We start from the raw sequence: 20343 nt of genomic DNA, 5'->3' as shown, positions 1-20343 counted from the left end.
TCACAGTTCAGCTGCTCGAACCACAACTTTTAATTTTTCGGTTCGCCGCTCTCATAGCGCCGATATCGGCAACAACGAGCAGCTGTTTTCAGTGAAAAGGCTCGAAAAATACTGTACACAATCTGCAGAACACCAAACTGCAGAGAGAGGTAATTAGTGGATAGTTGTTGAACATCGAGCAGCTAAAGAGACAAATGTTTCCCCTCAGGAGTTGGTGGAGACCAAATACAGAGCTAAAAGAGAGTGAACACTGGTCTTATGTTGATCAAGTGACTCCAAATGAGTTATAATGTTTCTTTGTCACTGCCGAAGGCAACAAAACATCACTCTGTGCTTCACCTGATGCAAACATACATTAAAATTAATAATTATCAGTTCCTATTGACTTGATTACAACTGTTAATTAAGCAATATTACATGAGAGGGTGTGCTTTACCATCATGATTGGAGATACATGGTTCAATGTCAATGTTGTGTTTCTTTACGACTTGTTTCCACTGCATCAGTGACCAAAATAAATCAGCTATTTCAAGGTTTCTTACATTTTTGAGGCCAAAAAACTGAATTATTTAATATTTCACAAAAAAAAAAAGCAAAGAGTACAGAAAAAGAAGGTCCATGAAGAAAACATTAATCATCTCACAACCTCTGAGATTTATCTTATGACCCTTTGGAGGAGCCTGACCCCTAGGTTGTGAACCATGTATGTAAAGATGTTGAAACTAGCTCCACCTTGGCTATATCACATTAGCACTGATTCATTAGTGTTAACAATTTAATAATGTAACACATCAGTCACAGGGCCACCTTTTCTGCAGACTTTTGATGTTGTTATATCAGTATTCTTTCTTTCTTTCCTTCCTCACAGCTTCAGTCCCCTTTGATCGGCGTCTCCTGACTCTTCTCCTCTGTTTCCGTCCGCTCTGTTTGCAGGTGGAGTCGAGCTGGGCATCAATGCAAGTGGACAGAGACTCAAACACTGGTTCGAATGTCTCAAAAACAAAGGGAAGAAAGTGGAGCACTGGCATACGCTCACACAGCAAGGAGCCCCGAGCGGTGACAAACCGGACTAGATTACAAGACAAGACATTAAATGCACCCAAACAGACCTAAACACACACACACACACACACACACTAACACACACACACACTGTTTGTCTCATTGAAAGATGGTTGGCAGCAGAGACCTAGTAAAGCAGTAACAGGAGCAAAGGATAAAACATGCAATAATAATAATGTTGAAAATGAAATCCATCATATAACGCCAATAATTACAGCGCCGAGTATTAGTATATGACATTCATACTAATATTAGTGATGGTGACGATGTGTATCTGAATACATTTTTTAAAAATGTATTTTTTTCTAAAGGTGAAACCAAATTGTGACGATGTCCCTCATTAAAGTGTTGACGTAACGAAACAATACTCACAAAAAAATTGTGCTTTAGACCTTACTGTATCGTGGAAGTCGCTCATATTCTGTCATTCGAAACTTAACACCTAACGAGGATATTTGAGATTAATGTACTCAAAGATTCATTCAGTGAACGGGGGCCAAACGTACGTGCACCCTAGTGACTCATGACGTGGTATTATAGTTACAGGAGAGGGGGGTGTTTATGAGAAGTCTGTTTCAGTGGTTGTTGATCTGATGCAAAACAACACACCGTATTATAAAGCACAAAATGATCCATTTGGTGGATTTGTACCTTTACCGTTTCAGTGTACTTATGTCTTTCATTGTCTTTCAGTGACAGTGGCTTTCTATACACCTTCATATGAGACATTAACGTGTCAGTATATGTATGTGTGTGTGTGTGTGTGTGTGTGTGTGTGCATGAGGGCTACGAGAATACGAGTGCCTACATTTTCCGTCTGTGCAGTGCGTGTACTCCGGCATTCACGTCATGCCCCATTCACAAAAAAAAAAAAAAAAAGTCTCCATCCACTTCCAGAAGCACAGAGGTGTGAAGAAATAATAACAAAGGACAAGAAAGACACATACAAGAGAAAGAGAGAGAGAGTCTCAGTGGTGTGAGTGTTCCTGGCTGGATGACCAGCCGTCAATCATGTGTCCCAGACCTTTGCCATCCATTTCCTCCATGTCCAGACAGTCATTGAGCAACTTTAAGAATGGAATATATCTCGGTATCTAACCACCGACTGCTCCCTTTCCCGATGAAAGGCTGAAGTTGTGTGTGTGTCCACGCGCAGACAGAACGGATATTGCTTTAGGAGGCACCGTTTGTGCTTTCACTCTCACCGCAGCATTATGAACTAGATTTCAACAAGATCCAAGCAGGGTTACCTCAGTGGCTCCAATTCTGCTCCAAACAGAGTTTACAGATGATGCAACATTTGCTCCCTGCAGGGTAATATATATATATAAAAAATAATAATAATGTATTCATTTGAAAATTCTGGCATTTTGATTTGTCTTGTCTTTTTATTTACTGAAAATGCGACTGCCCAAAGTTTGAAAATACGCCATAATCCACCTTAGTACACCCTGAGACGCTGAGAAGGATCTAAATGAACCGTCAGAGAGGCTGTGATCAATGTCGCATTCATCCCATTACTTCTGACCTATTAAATATCAGGCCTGTAGTGGCATATATTTCATCCTCTAGACAGGAGACAAGACCACAGGGACTACTGTGTCCATGTCTGTGGCACAGGATGGCCTGCCGAGATAAACTGTAGTAGAAACCCCTCCTCCTCCTCCTCCTCCTCCTCGTTCCTCCCCACCCCGCCACCCCTTTTACAATTTAAAATGGGATTACACCCTGCATGGAAACACATTTGGCAGCAGGGGACAGCTGATAATCACAAGCCAGGATCCAAGATATTGGAGAACTGTGCTTCAGCCGAACACTTCATCTACATGCGTATAATGCCTCTGCATATTGATGGTGTATACGGGCTAGACTATCATTGAATTGTCCAACTGCCTGCTGGGATATTAGATGTACTCTCCCACCCCGTTTCAACGCCCCTCCCTAGTTCATCAATCACTACAGCTCTGGCCATACACTGGTTCACAAAAGCACACCCACAGTCGGTCAGTGGCCTCCGGGAGTTTTCTAACTGTTGAATCGATCCGGCTGCTCATATTCTTGGTGTCCTTCAACAACCTTGTGTCTCAGCGTTGACAAAAAAAAAAAATGGATCCATTCAGAGGTGAATTAGGTTTCGATTAACAACAAAAAAAAAAGGGCTCGGGCATTATAAAAGCTTGGAACTAAACTAACTGTTTAAACACATCCTCAGTTCGACTGTAAATGACTTTAACGAGACGGGGTTTTAGGGAAAGGATGGTGGGTTTGTTCTGTACTTTTTCTATGCACATCGAAAATACACCCAGCATGTCGGCAGTGAGATAATCAAACCAAAACAACAACATTATCATGTTATCCAAGCATCGAAGATGCATTTCTGGGAATACTCAGTACTTTGATTGGGGCTAGGCCGGGTGACAGTGATCTAATAGAGTTCACATTTCTGGCTGGATGGTGGATTATTCCTGTACTCCTGGATCGGGTTGGTTTTGTTTACAGTCACCGAATTTTTCTGACTCTTGTCTATTGACCCCACTTTGCTTATGTAATCATTTTATCTGCAATACAGCTGCATGTTTAGCAGTCACTATCAGCTTGTATAATAGAGTGCAACCTTAGCTGATCATTCTGAATGCTGATGTGTTTACAGTCTATGCCATCCATTCAGTCTCCTACCATCAGTGTGTGTTTTTGTTTCTCTGTGAATATGATGATTCAGGGTATTTTTTGCTCAGTTGCTTTATCAAGCAAGCTATTGATTTAACAAAGAAAAACCAATAAATAAAAAAAAAACCTTTACCGTCACTGGTTTTGACACTCGTCTTCCTTAAATTGAGTGGTAATGATGCAGGAGGGCAGGGGCGGATGAGATTGGGAATTCACTACTGCAGTCCCCCTGTGCATTCACTGTCAATGTCAATCACACAGTGTGGCTGCCATCTTGTGGTGGGTTTGTGTAACTACTTCGCAAAAATAAATTGAAGTTGTTTCAGTGGTCGTCTGTCTTTCCTTTTAATGATCCACGTTGTGTTTAATTGTTCAAAAGTAAGACCACTGACGCGGTGTGTTAGTGTGTTTATTCATCATCGCCTTTTAAAACAATGCACATACAGGCCTGTATGGATGTTACGCTCACTATATGAACTACTTGAAGCAAAACTGGCACTGAATTTCAGAATCAGAATCATAAGTACTTTATTAATCCTCGTAGGGATTGTTTTATTGTTTAATTGTTTGAATGTATACTGTGTTATGTCAGGTCTTGGATAAGAAGCACAGCACAAGATAATGAAATGCCTTTCTTTAACATCCTGTCTGTCTCGCCTCCCTCATGGCTCGGTTACTCTGCCAATAAAGAGCGGCACGTTGGCCTGGTCGCTCCACAGCAGCAGGATGAAAGGCCGCAGGACCGAGAAGGAAGAGAAGGAGCGAGAGAAGGTGAAACTGCTGACGGCTCCGGCCTCGACTCCCTGTTCGGTCAGCGCGAGGAAGGCTCTGTGTCTGGCATCGTCCAGAACTACCTTCTCTTCAGAATAGAGGCCACACAGATTGGCACCCTCGAAGAGTGATGACAGACCTGGTGGGAGGGAAAGAGGTTAGAAAAGGTGATGGTAGGGAAAGTGATAGGTAGTAAGTGGATCATAGATATATAGACATATATCACAACTGGGACCTGAAGCAACTTGTGTGTAACTTTTCAACAATAAAATAACCTGCAAGAAGTACGTAAAGTTTTACGGCACACACCACCAACTATTTCTCTGATTTTGGTGAAACTGGATCATATTTTATGGAGAAAATGTTTCCTTTTTTTTTTGACTGAGTTTCCTGATGGAAAGTAAATGAAACTTCTGCAAACTATAGCCGGTGTTAGTTAATGTTGGCTCAGTTTGTCCCCAGGACTGTGGACTCGAGGGGTGTGGTAGTGATTGTGTAGCCCTGGGGAAGAGGAGGTTTTCATGGATGGGGAGTGGACGAATGCTGACAATGAGGAGCAGAGCCTGTGTCGTGCCAGAACCAGAACTGAGCAACATAATTCTGCTCCAGCAGCCTTTATGGACATAATGACAGAGGCAAAGAGACCGAAGAGGATGACGGGAGGAGGGAGCTGGGAAGAAAAAAAGGAGAGAGTGAACGAGCAAGAGGCTGCCAGACAAGAATAAATCTGGGACTGATTTTTGGTTTCGGCTCACTTAGCTGCGAGTTATGCTTGAATGTCTGACAACTGGCTGGTAGAGAGAGTAATACGAACGCTGAGAGCGTAAATTGTATCGATTTTGTGATGTGAATACGTTGAAAAAAGAAAAGCACAGGAAGAACCGAAACGAACCTAATTTCTTGATAAGTATGTTCATGTCTGTTTGGACGTCCAGCTTGATTAGGGGCAGAGTGACCTCGACCTCCTCAGCAGGGACCGTCTTCATGTGTTCTATCATTTCACGCAGAGCCGTGTCCGTCATCTTCTGCTCCACCGTCTGCAGGTGAGTCGCTGTGTTGGTAGGAGGCAGCAGGATATAAAGACTGCTGTCATCTGTGAGAGCAAACTTCCCCACCTGTTGGCAAAATTTAAAAAATCCAGGTGTTACCGGTCTCCTCAGACAAAATTGAGACATCTGCGACCCCCCAAGACCCTTAAATATTAGTTCACATTTGGCAAACTTGGCAAAGCACCAATGCACGTACATCCAACTATCACTGGGTTACTTTGATGCAGAAGAAAACTTTAAAAATGTGATGAGTCTTAGGCAAGTTCTGTTCAACATCCGAGTGTTTTCGTGATGAGTAGGTGTATTTATGGATGTTTATTATCAATGGACAAGAGATGATAATATCAATAAGTGGTGGGCGTTAGTTACCTGTGCCTTTAGGCCAGCGATGTACGTCAGAGGCATCATGTAATTCTTTTGATAGAGGACGGGCACCTTTATCAGATCACCATCCAGTTTGGAGAAAAGTCCTTTCTGGGGCTTCAGTTCAAACTTGACCTTCCACTGACCTGATGCACACATGCAAGGTTTATTAGTTTCCACCATTTCCATATGCACACACACACATGTGCACACACACACTTCACTGACCACTAAATGAGACAGCATTGAGCAGGATCAGTTGTGCAGTGCTTGGTACGGAGTCAACCAAATGCTTGATTTTATTGTTGGTCTTATTTGCCACCCAGCTGTTGATCATCTGTTTGCTTTCCTCGCCGGATTCCAGCAGTCGGACGGGCTCCGCTCCATAAAACTGGATGGACTGGTTAGTAAATGACTCACTGAGATTCATTTCTGAGAAAGAGAACAGAGAAACCACGATGAGCTGCAGAGATACAGATCCCCTTTTTTTGCTCTTTATGCACACAAAATCTTTGCAATCTATCTCTCCGGCTGCATTTCTGTTGTGTGATTGTAATACGTCGGTCATAGAAGATCTGAGAAGCCATCTGCAAAGAGCCGGCCAACTTCTCCCTCAGCTTCTTCATCTGGAAGTGAACGCAGTGGAAGTCGTGAGGCACACAGACGGCCCGCTCAATCGCTCTGCGGGCATTATCCCTCGCACCTGAAGGTAACAGAATGAAGAAAATAAGTCATAAAATAAAAAGAAATGTATTGCAATGTATACAGAGATAGAAATGTGACATTTAACATAAAGTAAAGGAAAAAACTTCTATGACATTTGACACATTTAATTGAACTTCTAAGTCACATAAAGTTTATCTTGGCTTACTGGTGCGCAGGCAAGAACGGGACAATGTTGCATGTTAGACTAAATAATCCTAAAAGATGAGTCTGTTTATTATTCTATCTATTTTTTAATGTCAAGAAATCCCATTAAAGGACTGAAATCAGCAAAGCATTAGTGTCTGTGTCCTGCTGAAGGCATAGACATTTGGAAAAGATGAAGAATATATAACATCCATCCATTATCTGTAACCGCTTATAAAGAATTTATACCTTCAACAAGTAAGGTGACAAATCATGATAAGTGATGACCCAAAACAGCTGGGAAATTCATCAAAAAGGAAGAAATAAGTTTGTTTTTGTGTTTTCTAATGGGATATGTCAACTTTAAGGACTTTATTAACCAATTCTCTTTGAAGACAATTATCAAAATGATCTTTAAAAAATGAGGCACTTGCTTTATACCTAACAACAAGTGGGACAGTAACGCGCTGATACTGATAGGAGAGAAGAGCAAGTTGCTGGAGGGTTGCCACTGTCTGAGCAAAGAGTACAGCTTCGTGGAGAACTCTGTCAGGGACTCCTGCAGAATGGGTTCCCCAGTGCGACTGTTCGTGTCCTGGCAGGGCTCCCATGGCGCGGTGTGTTCAATCTTGCACGAGTGAGGAGGAAGCGTAGGAGGAACTGGAAGAAAGATAAGCAGATGGTTAAAAAACGTGCATAAATGTTGTATTTTTCGTTTTAGATTTAGTTTATGGGTAACAAAAATCTGTGTAGCATAGCAGTACGTGGATGAGTGGTGGATAAGGTTGAGTTTTACCTTCAACAAGAATGTCTACAGTGCTCAGCTTCTTGTTCTCGGGAGATTCACAAGTGTAACTTCCAGCGTCCTCCATGAGCACCTCTCTGAGTACGATAGTCTGATCATGGTCAAGTGGATAAAGCTGTTCCAGTCTCTCGACCTCATCTGTTGAACCGTCTCCAGGATGCAGCTGTATTCTCTGGCCAACTCCCGTCTCTTTGAACCAAAGTGCATTGGCCTTGACTTGGCTTGAAGGTGGGAAATGGCACGGGAGGTAAACGTTGGTGCCTTTGTTCACCTTGATGGCGTAGCCAAACGTTGCTGTAGGGAGAGACGCAAACACTTCACACCTTTTCAGATTCTGAGGATATTGGAAATGTTGAACAGATTTTAAAACAGAGTAGTATCTGTTCCTCACCTTCGACTGTAACGTGGTATGTCCTTATTATCTCAGTAGTGCTGTCTTTTACCAAACACATGTACTTGCCCTCGTGAGCGTCAGTCACAGGAGATATAGAGAGAAGCAAGCCACGCTTTTTAAATGTAATCGAGCCAGGCGACTGAGTGGTTACATTTTCATCTGTATTAAAAAAAAAAGAAGGTCAAAATGGGCAAATATAGAACTGTGCACTGTGAGAATAGTGATGTTATTTAATGAAAGTTATATAATTAAACCATTGAATGTCCAGATGATTGCCCCGTCAGTGAATTCAGTCTGAATGGAGAGACAGGGCAGCTCCAGAGTGGCGCCTGGTACCACCCGGAGATGTGTGCATGATGAAAGCTAAACAGAAACACAGTAATAAACGAGCTACGTTAATAGTTGTGGAAGATATTGTTTGACATTCTGCCAAAGCTGAGTACAGTTATTATTTCTCAGGTACCTCAAAGGTGAGCTGCAGCAAGAGGAGAAGCACGGCCTGAAGTTTCATCTGAAGGGAGTGAAAATCAGATCAGCTAGTTGATAAAGTTGTTTTTTTCCAAGTGAGGATTTCAAAATGAACATGGCACCAAGCCGTGAAAAAAAAAAAGATCAATATATGGCGCAATCTGTGACACTAGGTGATATTCCCCACTATTAAAACATTTCAGACTGAGATCATCTGTAGCTACTGCTTCAATTTGCATTAAATACAAATCATGTCAGAGAATAATCCCTTAAAAATATAAATTCAGAGGATTACGTGTGGCTGTTAATAACAGTAATACATAATATATTGTCGCTTTGCTTCAGTGATTAGTCAACAAGTGGTTAGAAAAACTTAGAAATAACTCACCTCTTTGATTTCCAAACGTATCCAAACTCAGTCACCAGTTTTTGTTTTAATATTTCTGCCACATCCGAGCCCGTTCACTCCATCCACCACCTCTGACTGCCTGCTGCCCTAACCTGCAACCAACAATGACTAATCTGTGATTGTTGGCTCAGAGATGTTTGTTTGCTTATTGCAGCTCTTCTGACTTGCTGGAAATCACATGATTTCACATGCTGGCAACATGTGAAGTGAGAAGATAAAAAATAAAAATAAAGACAATAAAGATAAATTTAAAAAAATAGCAAAGATATCTTATGTTATTTTCATGATATTAGTGCTTGTACAGTACATGATCACAACATCTTCACAAGTGGAACATAGTTATAGTGTAGTTGGGGGTGGATAAGCAGTTTAACCCTGGCTGTTTTCCAATTAGTATAATAAAATGTTGTTGCCTCAAGTGTTTTACGTAATAAAATTTTTGACAAAGGTTGCGTGGAGTGTTATACAGAGACAGGGAAAGTAAACACAAGCTGAGTTTGTGTCGCCACATACGTGGACATCATTCATAACATGTCAGTAAAGTAGCAAAACAACGTAGGCGATGTGCCAATAAATGTTTTAATGGAGTCATTAAATTAATTAGCACATTTCTACTCTTTAATGTGAGTATTGGCCCTATCATAATTTCTAGATGCTGGTGTTTTTACCCACTATGATTTGGCAGTAAGTGTAGTTTTTAGACAGTTCACTTAACCTTACTTTAACTTTGCAGGTGCAGTGGAGGAGGTGTGACAGCAGATTATACCAGCTACCTGCACACTTACTCAAAGTGAAGCGTTCGCTCCAGGCGATATTCATCTATTCAAATCCTCCATGTATTACAATCTGTTTAACCACAGGCTATTTCATTTAAATAGATGCAGTTTCTATAGCCCACAGCTTAACTTTTGTACATTGATCTGGCGCTGCATTACTTTTATATGTCTGCTTTAGATTAAATAACCAAAATAAAACAGCAGTGTTTGATTTCGACGTTTGACCACTCACACTAAAGTGGTCTTCTTTTACCTCCCTCAACATGCCCGGTGAAAATAAGGAGCAGAATTGATTTAAAAACATGCACATGAACAGATAATATGAATTAAAATATCTTTGTTTAAAAGAACAAATGATCAAAAAGATCATCAAATTGTCAAGCCTTAACATAACCTAACAAGTTGACCTTTCTCTATTTGCTGTGTTTTTATTCAAAGATAATTTCCCTTCTTGCTTTTACTCCTATTACCTACTTATTTTATGAAAGATGTAGATGCTTGGTTAAAAACTGACTGATTTCTAGAGTTATTATTGCAAAAGAGCATTTATCAGCATGCGTGCCATGAGGTTAACCTGGTGAGGTGGTCCTAAAAGTGGCACCGTGCCCAAAGCCGTGACATTTTTCCAATCAAGAAAATGTCACAGTCAGTTGTTGTGATCATCAACACTTACACAAACACTTACATGGTTCATTATTTATAACCTTAAGTGTCCCACTCAACCTGGACCTTACCCACTCATTTTTAGTCCTTAGATTTTCTTTTCATACCACTTCATACTACAGTTTTGAAGGAAATATTGTACTTTTTACTACATTTGATAGTTTTAGTTACAGATGAAGATTCTTGCATACAAAACATACAAAGAGTTTATTAAATGTGATGTTTTATTGCACATTAAACTACTCCACCTAACAATATTTACATCCATCCATCCATTATCTGTAACAGCTTCTGTTTACCAAAGGATGACAGAGTCACTCGAGTCTTTCCATTAAGTTTTAGGAATCAGTACATGCACACAGCAAGGGTACAGGATTTACTGCTGATTTCCCTCAGCACAAAGTTTTTTAACACACAATATTTGGGTGGCATGACCTCAAGTTGGCAGTTTCATGTATCTATTTCACACATTTGTTACTTTCTCTTGTCCTTGCATGCCGGTGAGTCATTGATGGTTTGATGAGAGGCAGGACAGCATGTTCTGTCTCTGAGCGACGAGAGCCAAAATTAATATGAATCTATGAACATAACAGCTACAACAGTTTAATAATTCTCCTACAAGATTCTTGCATAGAAAACATGGAGTTTAATAATTCTCCTACAAGATTCTTGCATAGAAAACATGGAAAGAGTTTATAAAATTTGATGTTTTATTGTACGTTAAACTACTCTACCTAACAATATTTCCATCCATCCATGCATTATCTGTAACAGCTTCTCCTCATCAGGGTCACGTTGGGGTTAGAGCAAAAGCCTGATTTAGGGTGGAAGGCGGGGTAAACCCTGGACAAGTTGTCAGCCCATCACAGCGCACATAGACAATATTTACACGTAGAGATAAAATAAATGCATGCAAAATATACAAAGACATTGTTTTACCTATCGATATTAACATGTAGAGCTCAAATAATCAGTCATCTGATCGAGTCACAGATTTTTGTGATACAAAACATACAAAGAGTTCATAAAATGTGACGTTTGGTTGCAGATTAAACTACTCGACCTGACTATATTTACACGTAGAGCTCAAATAATCGGTCGCTTAATTGATTAGCCCCTCTGAGCTTCCGTTTAGCCCTTGCTCCTGGAGTTACCAAGGGCTAAACGGAAGCTCAGAGGGGATAGAGCCTTTTCTGTTGCTGGTCCTAAATTGTGGAATGACCTCCCTTTACACATTAGACAAGTCTGTCCATTTTTAAAACACGTCTTAAGACCCATTTTTATTCCTTGACTTTTAACCCAGCATGAGACTCTGTTTCTGTTTTTGCTTTAATATTATTTCAACATTGTTTTATCGTTTATTATTGTTTTTATATTGTTCTTTGTTTTATATGTCTTATATTTCATGTTCTATTTTATCTGTGTCAGCTGCGGCTGTTTTTAAAGGGCTTTATAAATGAAGTTGAGTTGAGTTGAGTTGAGCCGATTAAAGCGGCTATTTCGATGATTGTTGAAGTAACTTTCATCAATCCAGCTCAGTTGCAGACCTCTATAAATAAAGATATAGAGACTTGGCTGGACCAAATTATGGAAGGTGGACTGGTAGCTGGAGGGGTGCCAGTTCACCCCCAACCACCTCTCTCCACATGTGCATGTCCCTTTGTATGTGTGTGGTTGTATAAATGCATGTGAACAAATTTATTAATTAAGTTTAATATATTTTATTTTATATATTTTATATATTTTATTTTTATGTTATCGTATTTACTATTGCTTTTTTGATATTTTATTATGTATAGTTTGCTTTATAGTATATTTTTATTCTTATGTTGTCACTTGTCATCTATCTATCTATCTATCTATCTATCTATCTATCTATCTATCTATCTATCTATCTATCTATCTATTTAAATAAAGTCTCTCTTCTTCTTCAAATGCAGCTCCACCTCAAATGGATGCAACAATAATAATCTAATGATATTAATGTTTGGGATTAAGTTATACTTAGACCCTTTTACTTAAGTAACATGCACGTGTACTGTTGTATTTTCACAGTACTACTGCAGTAGTACTACTCATGCAAATAAACCGATCGACACACCGACAATCGATTACGTGTCCTGACTCCAGAGGAGCTCTTTTGGGCGTAATCATCAGACGAGTGTAATCGAGTGCCGGTGCTTAAAAAAAAAGGAAAACAGGAGCGGAGGAGCCGAGGCGTAAAAACTTTAACAAAAACTTGTTTTACGCGCTCGTAGACCAAACAAAGTTCAGCAGGAAGACTTTATAAAGAGTTTCCAGAGCTCGTACAAGCATGTGACCCGAGTTTCAGCAGCGTGGAGCGGAGTTTGAACCTCCCCGGAGAGAGAAAGACTGAACCTGAAGACAGACAGTAAGTTTTCATCCCGGTCATCTGACCGAGTAGCGGAAAGACGCAAACAATGGAGAGAGCCGCTCAGCCTCACCCGGCCGCTGCACAACTTTCCTAACTTTGCTTTAAAGTCGATGTTTTCTAACTTAATATCTATATTTATAACTTTTTTCTAGCTTTGCTCAATGTGCGTATTTATGTTGCGTAGTTGGATCATGTGAAGCTCCGTGCGTAAAAGCGTGTGCGTGCGCGTAAATGTTTAAAGAGACATACCCAGGCCCCAAAAAAACCACCTTAAATTCCACCTTAAATATCCAAAAAGGAGTCCTTTTAAAAAGTCTCGCCCTGCCATGCACACACACAAACTTTATCATGAATGTTACCACTCAAAGAAATCATGAATGTTTGTCAAACATACACAAATACACAAATGTATAGTGTATCCTATGCCACCGCTTATACTGCACACTCATGCCTATATTTACTTGAGATCTGTTTCTCTCACACGCACTATATAATTATAATAATTAATAATAATAACTGTTCATACTGTACATATTAATGTAATACATGTAATACAATAAGACATAAGAGAAAGAATCATAAATATCTTGGCTGCGTCCAAAGAGAGACAGTTTCTATAGTTTGCTAAGTTGTACTTTATGGTTTTAACCGTTTTTTAAAACATGTTTCTTAAAGTTCAAATTTGGATCCAATCAATGACCAAATTAAAAAGTCTGCCAAATTCCTGAATATATATATTCAGGAATATTGGGCCCCTCTGTGCAGCTGTTGTCTCCACATCTCTAGGACCTAACTATCCCATCAAAAGCTTCACATAACTCTAATCAAAGGCTTGCAACTGTTTTGCGTCTTGTAGTCCAATACTAGTACTAGCACAATATTTACATGCTGGTAATTTGTACATGCATACAGTATGCACTGCAGTTCACTATTTGATGCGAGATTAAAATGTGCTAAAGGACTTTTTTTTATTAAACTTTTACTGCCCAAAACACGTAAAAACAAAGAGATAATTCATTTCATTATTATATCTGAAATGTATATACTCAATAATGATGGTTGAATCATGTTATATTGGTGTTTACCTATTTTTTGGGGGCCCCTGTCAGTCGTGTGCCTAACTTTCCCCCCCATACGGCGCCCCTGTATATATTCTATAACATTTATATACTGTATATATCCCATAGCATATTCATATTTATACCTGTATACCTTTTATTCTCGAACTCTAAAAACTCTAGACAAAAAGCAAATGCATTTCCACCAGTGTAGGGTACTGGGAAAATACAATTTACTGAGCTTTGAGAATTTTAGATTATTCTCAGATTTGTGCCTTGTTTATAAAATGTTGGCCCCTCCTCCACTCCGTGACTTTGTGTGTACTCGCTCAGTAAGCTCTGTTAGATCCTGCAGAATATCCTCTGTACCAGATTGTACCATACCATTTCATCCCTCTGCATTTGGGCAATCAGCCTTCTCTGTGAAAGCCATACCTGACGATATAAAGAGCTGCAGCTCCATCAGTACATTTAAAACCAAATTAAAACAGACACTCAGCTCTGTAGCCACTGACACTGTGGGTGTATGTTATGTATTATTGTGTTAAACTTTGTATTTTGTTCTATGTGTCCTGTGTGTTTTTTGCTTTGTTTGTTATTGTGCTGTAATATATCTTGTTCCCTTGTATATACTCTGCACTTCTGGTTAGATGCTACGCTGCATTTGTTACTTTGTGCAATGACAAAAAAAATCAAGTTGAATCTAACCTAATGTTTATTGATTTTGAATCCACAGTGAGCATCAAGCTGCAGGACCTCAGGGTGTAAGAGGCGGTCACCATGGCAACGCAGTTTAGTATCGACGATGCCTTCGTGCTGGAGGGAGACGAGGAGGGAGCCGTGTCCGACGGAGAGGCCGAGGGATGGAAAGCCAGAGACAAGGACCGAGAAGGAGGAGGAGGAGGAGGAGGAGGGGAGATGACGTTTGGTCCTCTAAGTTTCTCCAAACCTCAGACTCATCCCTCGCCCGCTGCCACCGGCTCCCTTGAACACAGCAACCTAAAGTATCAGGTGAGCGTACGCCCTGCTGTGCGTACAAATATCTGGCTGCATACTCGAAACTGCAACTCTTTTCTCATCTGTTGGGAGTTTAGAATCTGGAAAATGAAGACGCCTTGGGCAGCAGCAACGGCAACTCTTCTTTCAATAACTTCTTCAAAATCAGGTGGGTCCCACAGGCAGCGCTATCGATCCGCTCTCCTCTTTTGCTTTCATGATGTTTGGACGTGACACAGAGTGTGTGTGTGTGTGTGTGTCTGCTCTCTCCACAGTGACCCTGCGACTCTGTCTTACTGCAGCTCCCAGTGGTCCTTCAGCACCTTGAGCTCTGTCACGCAGCTTTCTGCACACTGCTGCGGGTGAGTTCAAACGTCTCAGACACACAAACGTGTTAAGCGTTACTGACAAAGCAACAACAACAAACACGGGTACTAAAAAACAAAATGTGTCGCCTAGGTGGGTGTCCCATCCGCTGGTGAAGAAAAACAGAAGAGTTGTCCTTGCTTCGTTTCTTCTCCTCATCACTGGAGTTGGTAAGCGTTAATCAGAATAAATGCAAAATATCCAACAAGATGGGTGACATTGTTTTACTTTTTCTGCTCCTGTTTCTTCTCACATTGATTATTCTAGTGTCGTAATTATAATATATAGTGATAAGGGCTCTTTAAATTTAAGATTAGTTGCTTGAAATGTGCGACAGAAGTAGATAGAATGACGTTTAAAAATGTAAAGTGAATATTTAAATGGCTCAGAATGACAATATGAAATGAACTTCATTATTTTGATGTAAATATTCTGCTCGGCACAGTACGGTAGTTTGTTCAGTGTTGTAACGTGCTTGTCAGGCTGAACTTTGTCCCCTTGTTGATCCTCTTTGTGTACAAGGTTTTTAGCCAGAGATATCCAAGTTAATGAAAAAAAACAATAATATATAATCTAATTATTTTTGTATTGTTTTTTTTTTTTAGCTCTTATTTTCACGGGTGTTGTCATACAGCTGAATCCAAACGCAGGTAAGGAAAAGGCAGTATTTCAGTAAACTTTATGATTTTGGTGTCCAGAAATGACAAGATTAGAAGCAATAATTCGAGCATTACTAAGAAACGTGTACAGCTAAAAGGATGTGGATATTTCAAAAGAAAAGCTTTGCCGAAAAGCAGTGAAAGAAACAAACATTTCATGAAACAAATGAACCAAAACAGAAACAAATCAACATTTTTACACAAACTACCAATTACAAAACATCTTTATTTAATGAATCAAACTTATAAATTGCAAAAAAACAAAAAAGTCTTGCTCTGTGTGTATTTAAACGGTCTAATTTAGAACTGTGAACTATGAATGTGTATTTTGGCCGTGCACAAACGAAACCTGGCGGCTCTCCGCGTAATCTTCTTCTCCTTTGCTGGTTTGATGTGAGGAAGCAGCAGCAGCAGCAGCAAGACCAAAGTCCTTTGCAGGATATAGAGACTAAATAACATGGAAACAAGTGCATTTGAAGTGATTGTCCTAGATGCAGTCATTTCCTGGAGTCTGCTCTCACTGCCTGGAAATCTCAGGGTGATAACAACACTCCAGGAAGTTAGTTATTTATCCTACAGATGTGTGAGCTCTGCTGTGGATCATGGCTAAAGAAAACTGTCCTTGCAGGTGTTTCGAGTGCTATCTTCTTTGTACCTGGATTTCTTCTCTTCATCCCTGGAGGTAAACCGATCATTTGGTTTCTAGAACCGTTTCCTTTGACTTTATTTACATAGCACCAAGAAATTAATGAGCAAGTCTAGAACGTACTCTCAATAATACATTTACAGAGACCCAACAGAGCCAACCATGAGCCACGCAATTGGCAACAGTAGCAAGGAACAAACTCAAGCAGAACCCGGTTCATTGTGGGTTGCGTGTCGTGACTGGTCGAGTTCGAGTTTAGGTGACAATATAAAGAGAGTGTGAGAGAGACAAAGATGCACAGCAGCAACAATAACAATAACTATTATTATAGTAATAATAGAATCTGACTTATTGTAGTAATAGTGCCTGCCCTTGGGCTTTTGCTGACAGTAACGGTGCCTGTGCCTCTTTATTTCCTCCAGTGTACCATGTGATATACATCAGCTGTGCTGTCCGTGGACGAAGAGGCTTCAAATTGTTCTACCTACCTTATTTTGAAAAATGACGTTTCATGACACTCTCCGTCTTTGTTTTTCTATGTTGAGATGAATTGTTTTTTCGTTTTGTTTTTTGTCACTCGTAACAAAAACGTATTGTCACATGGTTGTTTTTTCTTGTCATTGTAATGACCACTACTAATTCAACCACTCAGCGCCTCGACTATGTTTCCACTACATGAACTGAAATTACTGTATGTGTACACGAGGGAAAAAAAGAAGGAGATTGGTCTGTGCCTGTGTTTTCTGTTGTGTGAATAATGACTGTGAAACTACAATAAAAACTTTTGTATATTTTAATTGGTGTCATTCGACTTCCCTAAACAGTAGCCTGTAGGCGTGGGTGGGTTCTGACTTTGTGTTTTACAAGTGAAAAGATTAAGCAAAGGCAAAGTCGTCTCTGTGGCTTCTGGTGAAATCCTCATTTGCAAAGCAAACGTTCCCTGACATATTTCTGATTGAATTTGAGTTGAAGTAGGCGTTGTTTGTGTTTTGCCATCATGTTGCCTGGGTTACATACACTTTATATTATTAATAAATCAAAGGCCACTTTACAGCAGTAATTGTTTCATTTCTTCCTTAGTATAATGTTTAATTAAATTGGAAAACTAATCCAACTGATTTATTTTGTACCCGCACAGTTTTCAGTTACTGTGCCCACTCCCAGCATTGTGTAGGTGAGAATTAGTCTTACTGATCTCCCACGCTTTGTTGTACCTGTTAAGGTGCAGTAACTTTTATCATTCTCACCTTTTCTAAGGATAATGGTTCTTCGATTGCAGTTTCATACCCAGTGATTTTCAGTCCTGGCCCTCAGGAAGCCCTGCTATTTTTCAGTCAAGAACACCCTTAGAGTTCTTTGTAGTTATCAACCCAGTAAGAGACAACAGGCAGAACTCCACTGTCATTTTGTGGTCAACTCTATATCTCAGCTAGATATCTATATTAGTTCTGGCACATTTTAAACAAACTATTTAAATCAAGTCTGTGAGCGCTCATTTTTTTTAGAGGAAAATCGGTCTGTGGAACCCAAGACATGCAGGTCCTCTAAAATAAAAAGATTATCAGCCTGCTGGTATAATTTCACAGCCAAAATCAATCTCAATCTCTTCAGATATGAAACCGGTGGTGATAATAAACCACGTAGCACACCACAGTGTAACATTTAGACTGCAGATTTAGGTTTACATAAAAAAAGAGACAACACATTACATACTGTAGATACATGACGGGAAATCTGGATTTTGTGATTAAATAATTGGGATAAATCGGCTTGACATGTTTATTTCTTGTGATGTGATACTGTATTTTGTGTTATACACAGTGGTAGATGATGTAAAACATGATGTTTTGCTTGCAGTGTTCTAAAAGATTAAAACCCATAGCTGACCAAATAATTAGTTGTGAATTAAGACTCGATTTATAACGATCACTGTAAGGCTCACCTTCAGTAAGGTAAACTTGACAGGGCAGTAGAATGTGATATTTGGCACAGTCCAAAACATAAGTCATCTTTAAGTGTCACCGGTGGTCCAAAAGTTATCCTGAAGAGAAAAGCACTCCGAAAAAAACAGACAAACAGACTAAATACATAGCAATACTCATTTGTTGATGGTTGACATAGAAGGGGAGCATGCCTCCAATGCTTTCTTCCCCTATAAGAACACCTCATCTCCACACACTGTCAAAAATTGGATATTTGCCCTTTAACATAAAAGTGATTTCTCTAGTGGAAGAGAGTTTGACAGTCCTGCAAGCCACACAGACACTAATGCTTAGTTTGGTTGGTGGATTTTCACTAGATTTGGCTATGGTATGTTTAGCTTGTAACATGCAACAAGTAATCATAGACTTGTTTGCCTTGCTATAAGGTTATGATTTAACTTTCAACTTTATTTATTTATATAGCACCTTTCATACAGAATTGTAGCACAAAGTGCTTCACAGAGCAGAGTAAAAACAGAAATAGGCAACAACTAGCAGTTCTTAAGGCAACAGAGAATTTGCATAAAAAACTAGAGATTAGAAGAAAAGTAAAAAGCATAAAACTACAACAACAAAACAAATAAGAAGTAAAATTAAGACCTATAGGGTAAAAGGCATAATTTAGGAACAGTTGCAGTAAAAGTAGATAAGACCTGTACTTTAGCCAGTGCAGTCCCTCAGATCCATAGGCAGGCTGTTCCAGAGATGGAGGCCGCAGTAGCCTCACCAAACTTCTTTGTGGAGGTTCTGGGGAGAACTAGGAGTCCAGATGCCGATGCGGATCTGAGGGACCTGCTTGGTACATGCTTCTGTAGCATGTCACAAAGGTAGGTCGGTGCCAGGCCATTCAGTGATTTAAAAACCAGTAAGAGAATCTTAAAATCAATTCTAAAACTAACAGGTAACTAGTGCAAGGCTTTTAAAACAGGGGTTTGGGCGGCAGTAGCTCAGTCCATAGAGACTTGGCTTGGGAACCGGAGGGTGGCCGGTTCAAGTCCAGCATGGACCGACAATATGGAAGGTGGACTGGTAGCCAGTTCACCTGCTGGTGCATTGCCGAGGTGCCCTTGAGCAAGACACCGAACCCTGGCTGCCCATGACTCCACCATCTCTCTCCACATTTGCATGTCTATGAGCCTTTGTACTTGTATGTGTGTTTGTATGTAAATAAAAAAACTGAGTAAGAAAAAAGAAGAGGGGATTAATAAAGTATCTCTTCTTCTTCTTATATGTGTATATATTTCTCTCACTCACCATCTGTAAACATTCATTAATGCATGTTACTAACTAAACTTCTTCCCTGGAGTTTCTGTGCTCTCTCGCCCAGCAGGTTCTCGTGGATCGTGGCTGTTGTTGTGGTCCTGCATGACGTCCACTACACATATTACTACTGTCATTATTGCTGCCATATCTCCATTACAGTTTATAGTTAGTTGATGATTTGCTGCTGCTGTGCAACTGTGTCTCTCTATCTCTATCACAGGTTCCACTGCTACTGTAATCATTTTATCAGTCATTGTAATTGTACAATATGTTTGTGTTGATTTGTTCTGTACACGTGACATCTATTGCACGTCTGAGCATCCTGGGAGAGGGATCCCTCCTCTGTGGCTCTTCCTGAGGTTTCTTCCACATTTTTTCCCTGTTAAAGGTTTTTTGTGGGCAAGTTTTTCCTCACTCGAACCGAGGGTCTAAGGACAGAGGGTGTCACTCCCTGTACAGATTGTAAAGCCCTCCAAGACAAATGTACTTTGTGACTTTGGGCTATACAAATAAAATCTGATTTGATTCATTGCTTCTGTTCGCAGGTAATATAAAAAGTCAAGTCATTTCTTTTAGTTTTCTGTCATTGTGAAGTTTCATAGTGAAATCCCAGCAATGTGAAATATTCCAGTTCTGAGTTATGGAGGCTTTCTCATTTTTAATGGGGCTTTGACTTATCTGTGCCTAAAAATAAAGATAGAT

The 20343-nt window shown here is 39.9% G+C and overlaps 3 protein-coding genes across 4 annotated transcripts in view; 2 read left to right on the top strand and 1 right to left on the bottom strand.

Moving 5' to 3' along the window:
• doc2g (double C2-like domains, gamma) overlaps positions 1 to 4394 on the top strand; it is a 41627-nt gene extending 37233 nt beyond the window's left edge. For both annotated transcript variants that reach the window (XM_027283288.1, XM_027283287.1), the window contains exon 11: positions 934 to 4394. In XM_027283288.1, coding sequence (XP_027139089.1) covers positions 934 to 1073 — 140 coding nt within the window. In that variant the 3' untranslated portion in view covers positions 1074 to 4394. The remainder of the gene's footprint in view (positions 1 to 933) is intronic.
• On the bottom strand, positions 4268 to 8914 carry serping1 (serpin peptidase inhibitor, clade G (C1 inhibitor), member 1). Its single transcript, NM_001303372.1, is given in 11 exon segments — positions 4268 to 4639; positions 5393 to 5615; positions 5919 to 6058; positions 6141 to 6344; positions 6472 to 6615; positions 7203 to 7421; positions 7558 to 7860; positions 7958 to 8119; positions 8215 to 8323; positions 8424 to 8471; positions 8817 to 8914. Coding segments are annotated over 10 exon segments (1800 nt in total). The 5' UTR covers positions 8817 to 8914; the 3' UTR covers positions 4268 to 4391.
• A 3517-nt stretch (positions 8915 to 12431) lies between these two features.
• Positions 12432 to 17193, top strand: tmem134 (transmembrane protein 134). Its single transcript, XM_010752703.3, has 8 exons — positions 12432 to 12668; positions 14466 to 14740; positions 14824 to 14894; positions 15001 to 15087; positions 15185 to 15261; positions 15697 to 15741; positions 16379 to 16432; positions 16819 to 17193. Exons 2-8 carry the CDS (start codon positions 14510 to 14512, stop codon positions 16899 to 16901), a joined length of 648 nt encoding a protein of 215 aa, XP_010751005.1. The 5' UTR covers positions 12432 to 12668; positions 14466 to 14509; the 3' UTR covers positions 16902 to 17193.
• Positions 17194 to 20343: the final 3150 nt, after the last annotated feature.

This window comes from Larimichthys crocea, chromosome X, assembly GCF_000972845.2.
Source record: "Larimichthys crocea isolate SSNF chromosome X, L_crocea_2.0, whole genome shotgun sequence".
Lineage (NCBI taxonomy): Eukaryota > Metazoa > Chordata > Actinopteri > Sciaenidae > Larimichthys > Larimichthys crocea.
This window is presented reverse-complemented; position numbering and strand designations above follow the sequence as displayed.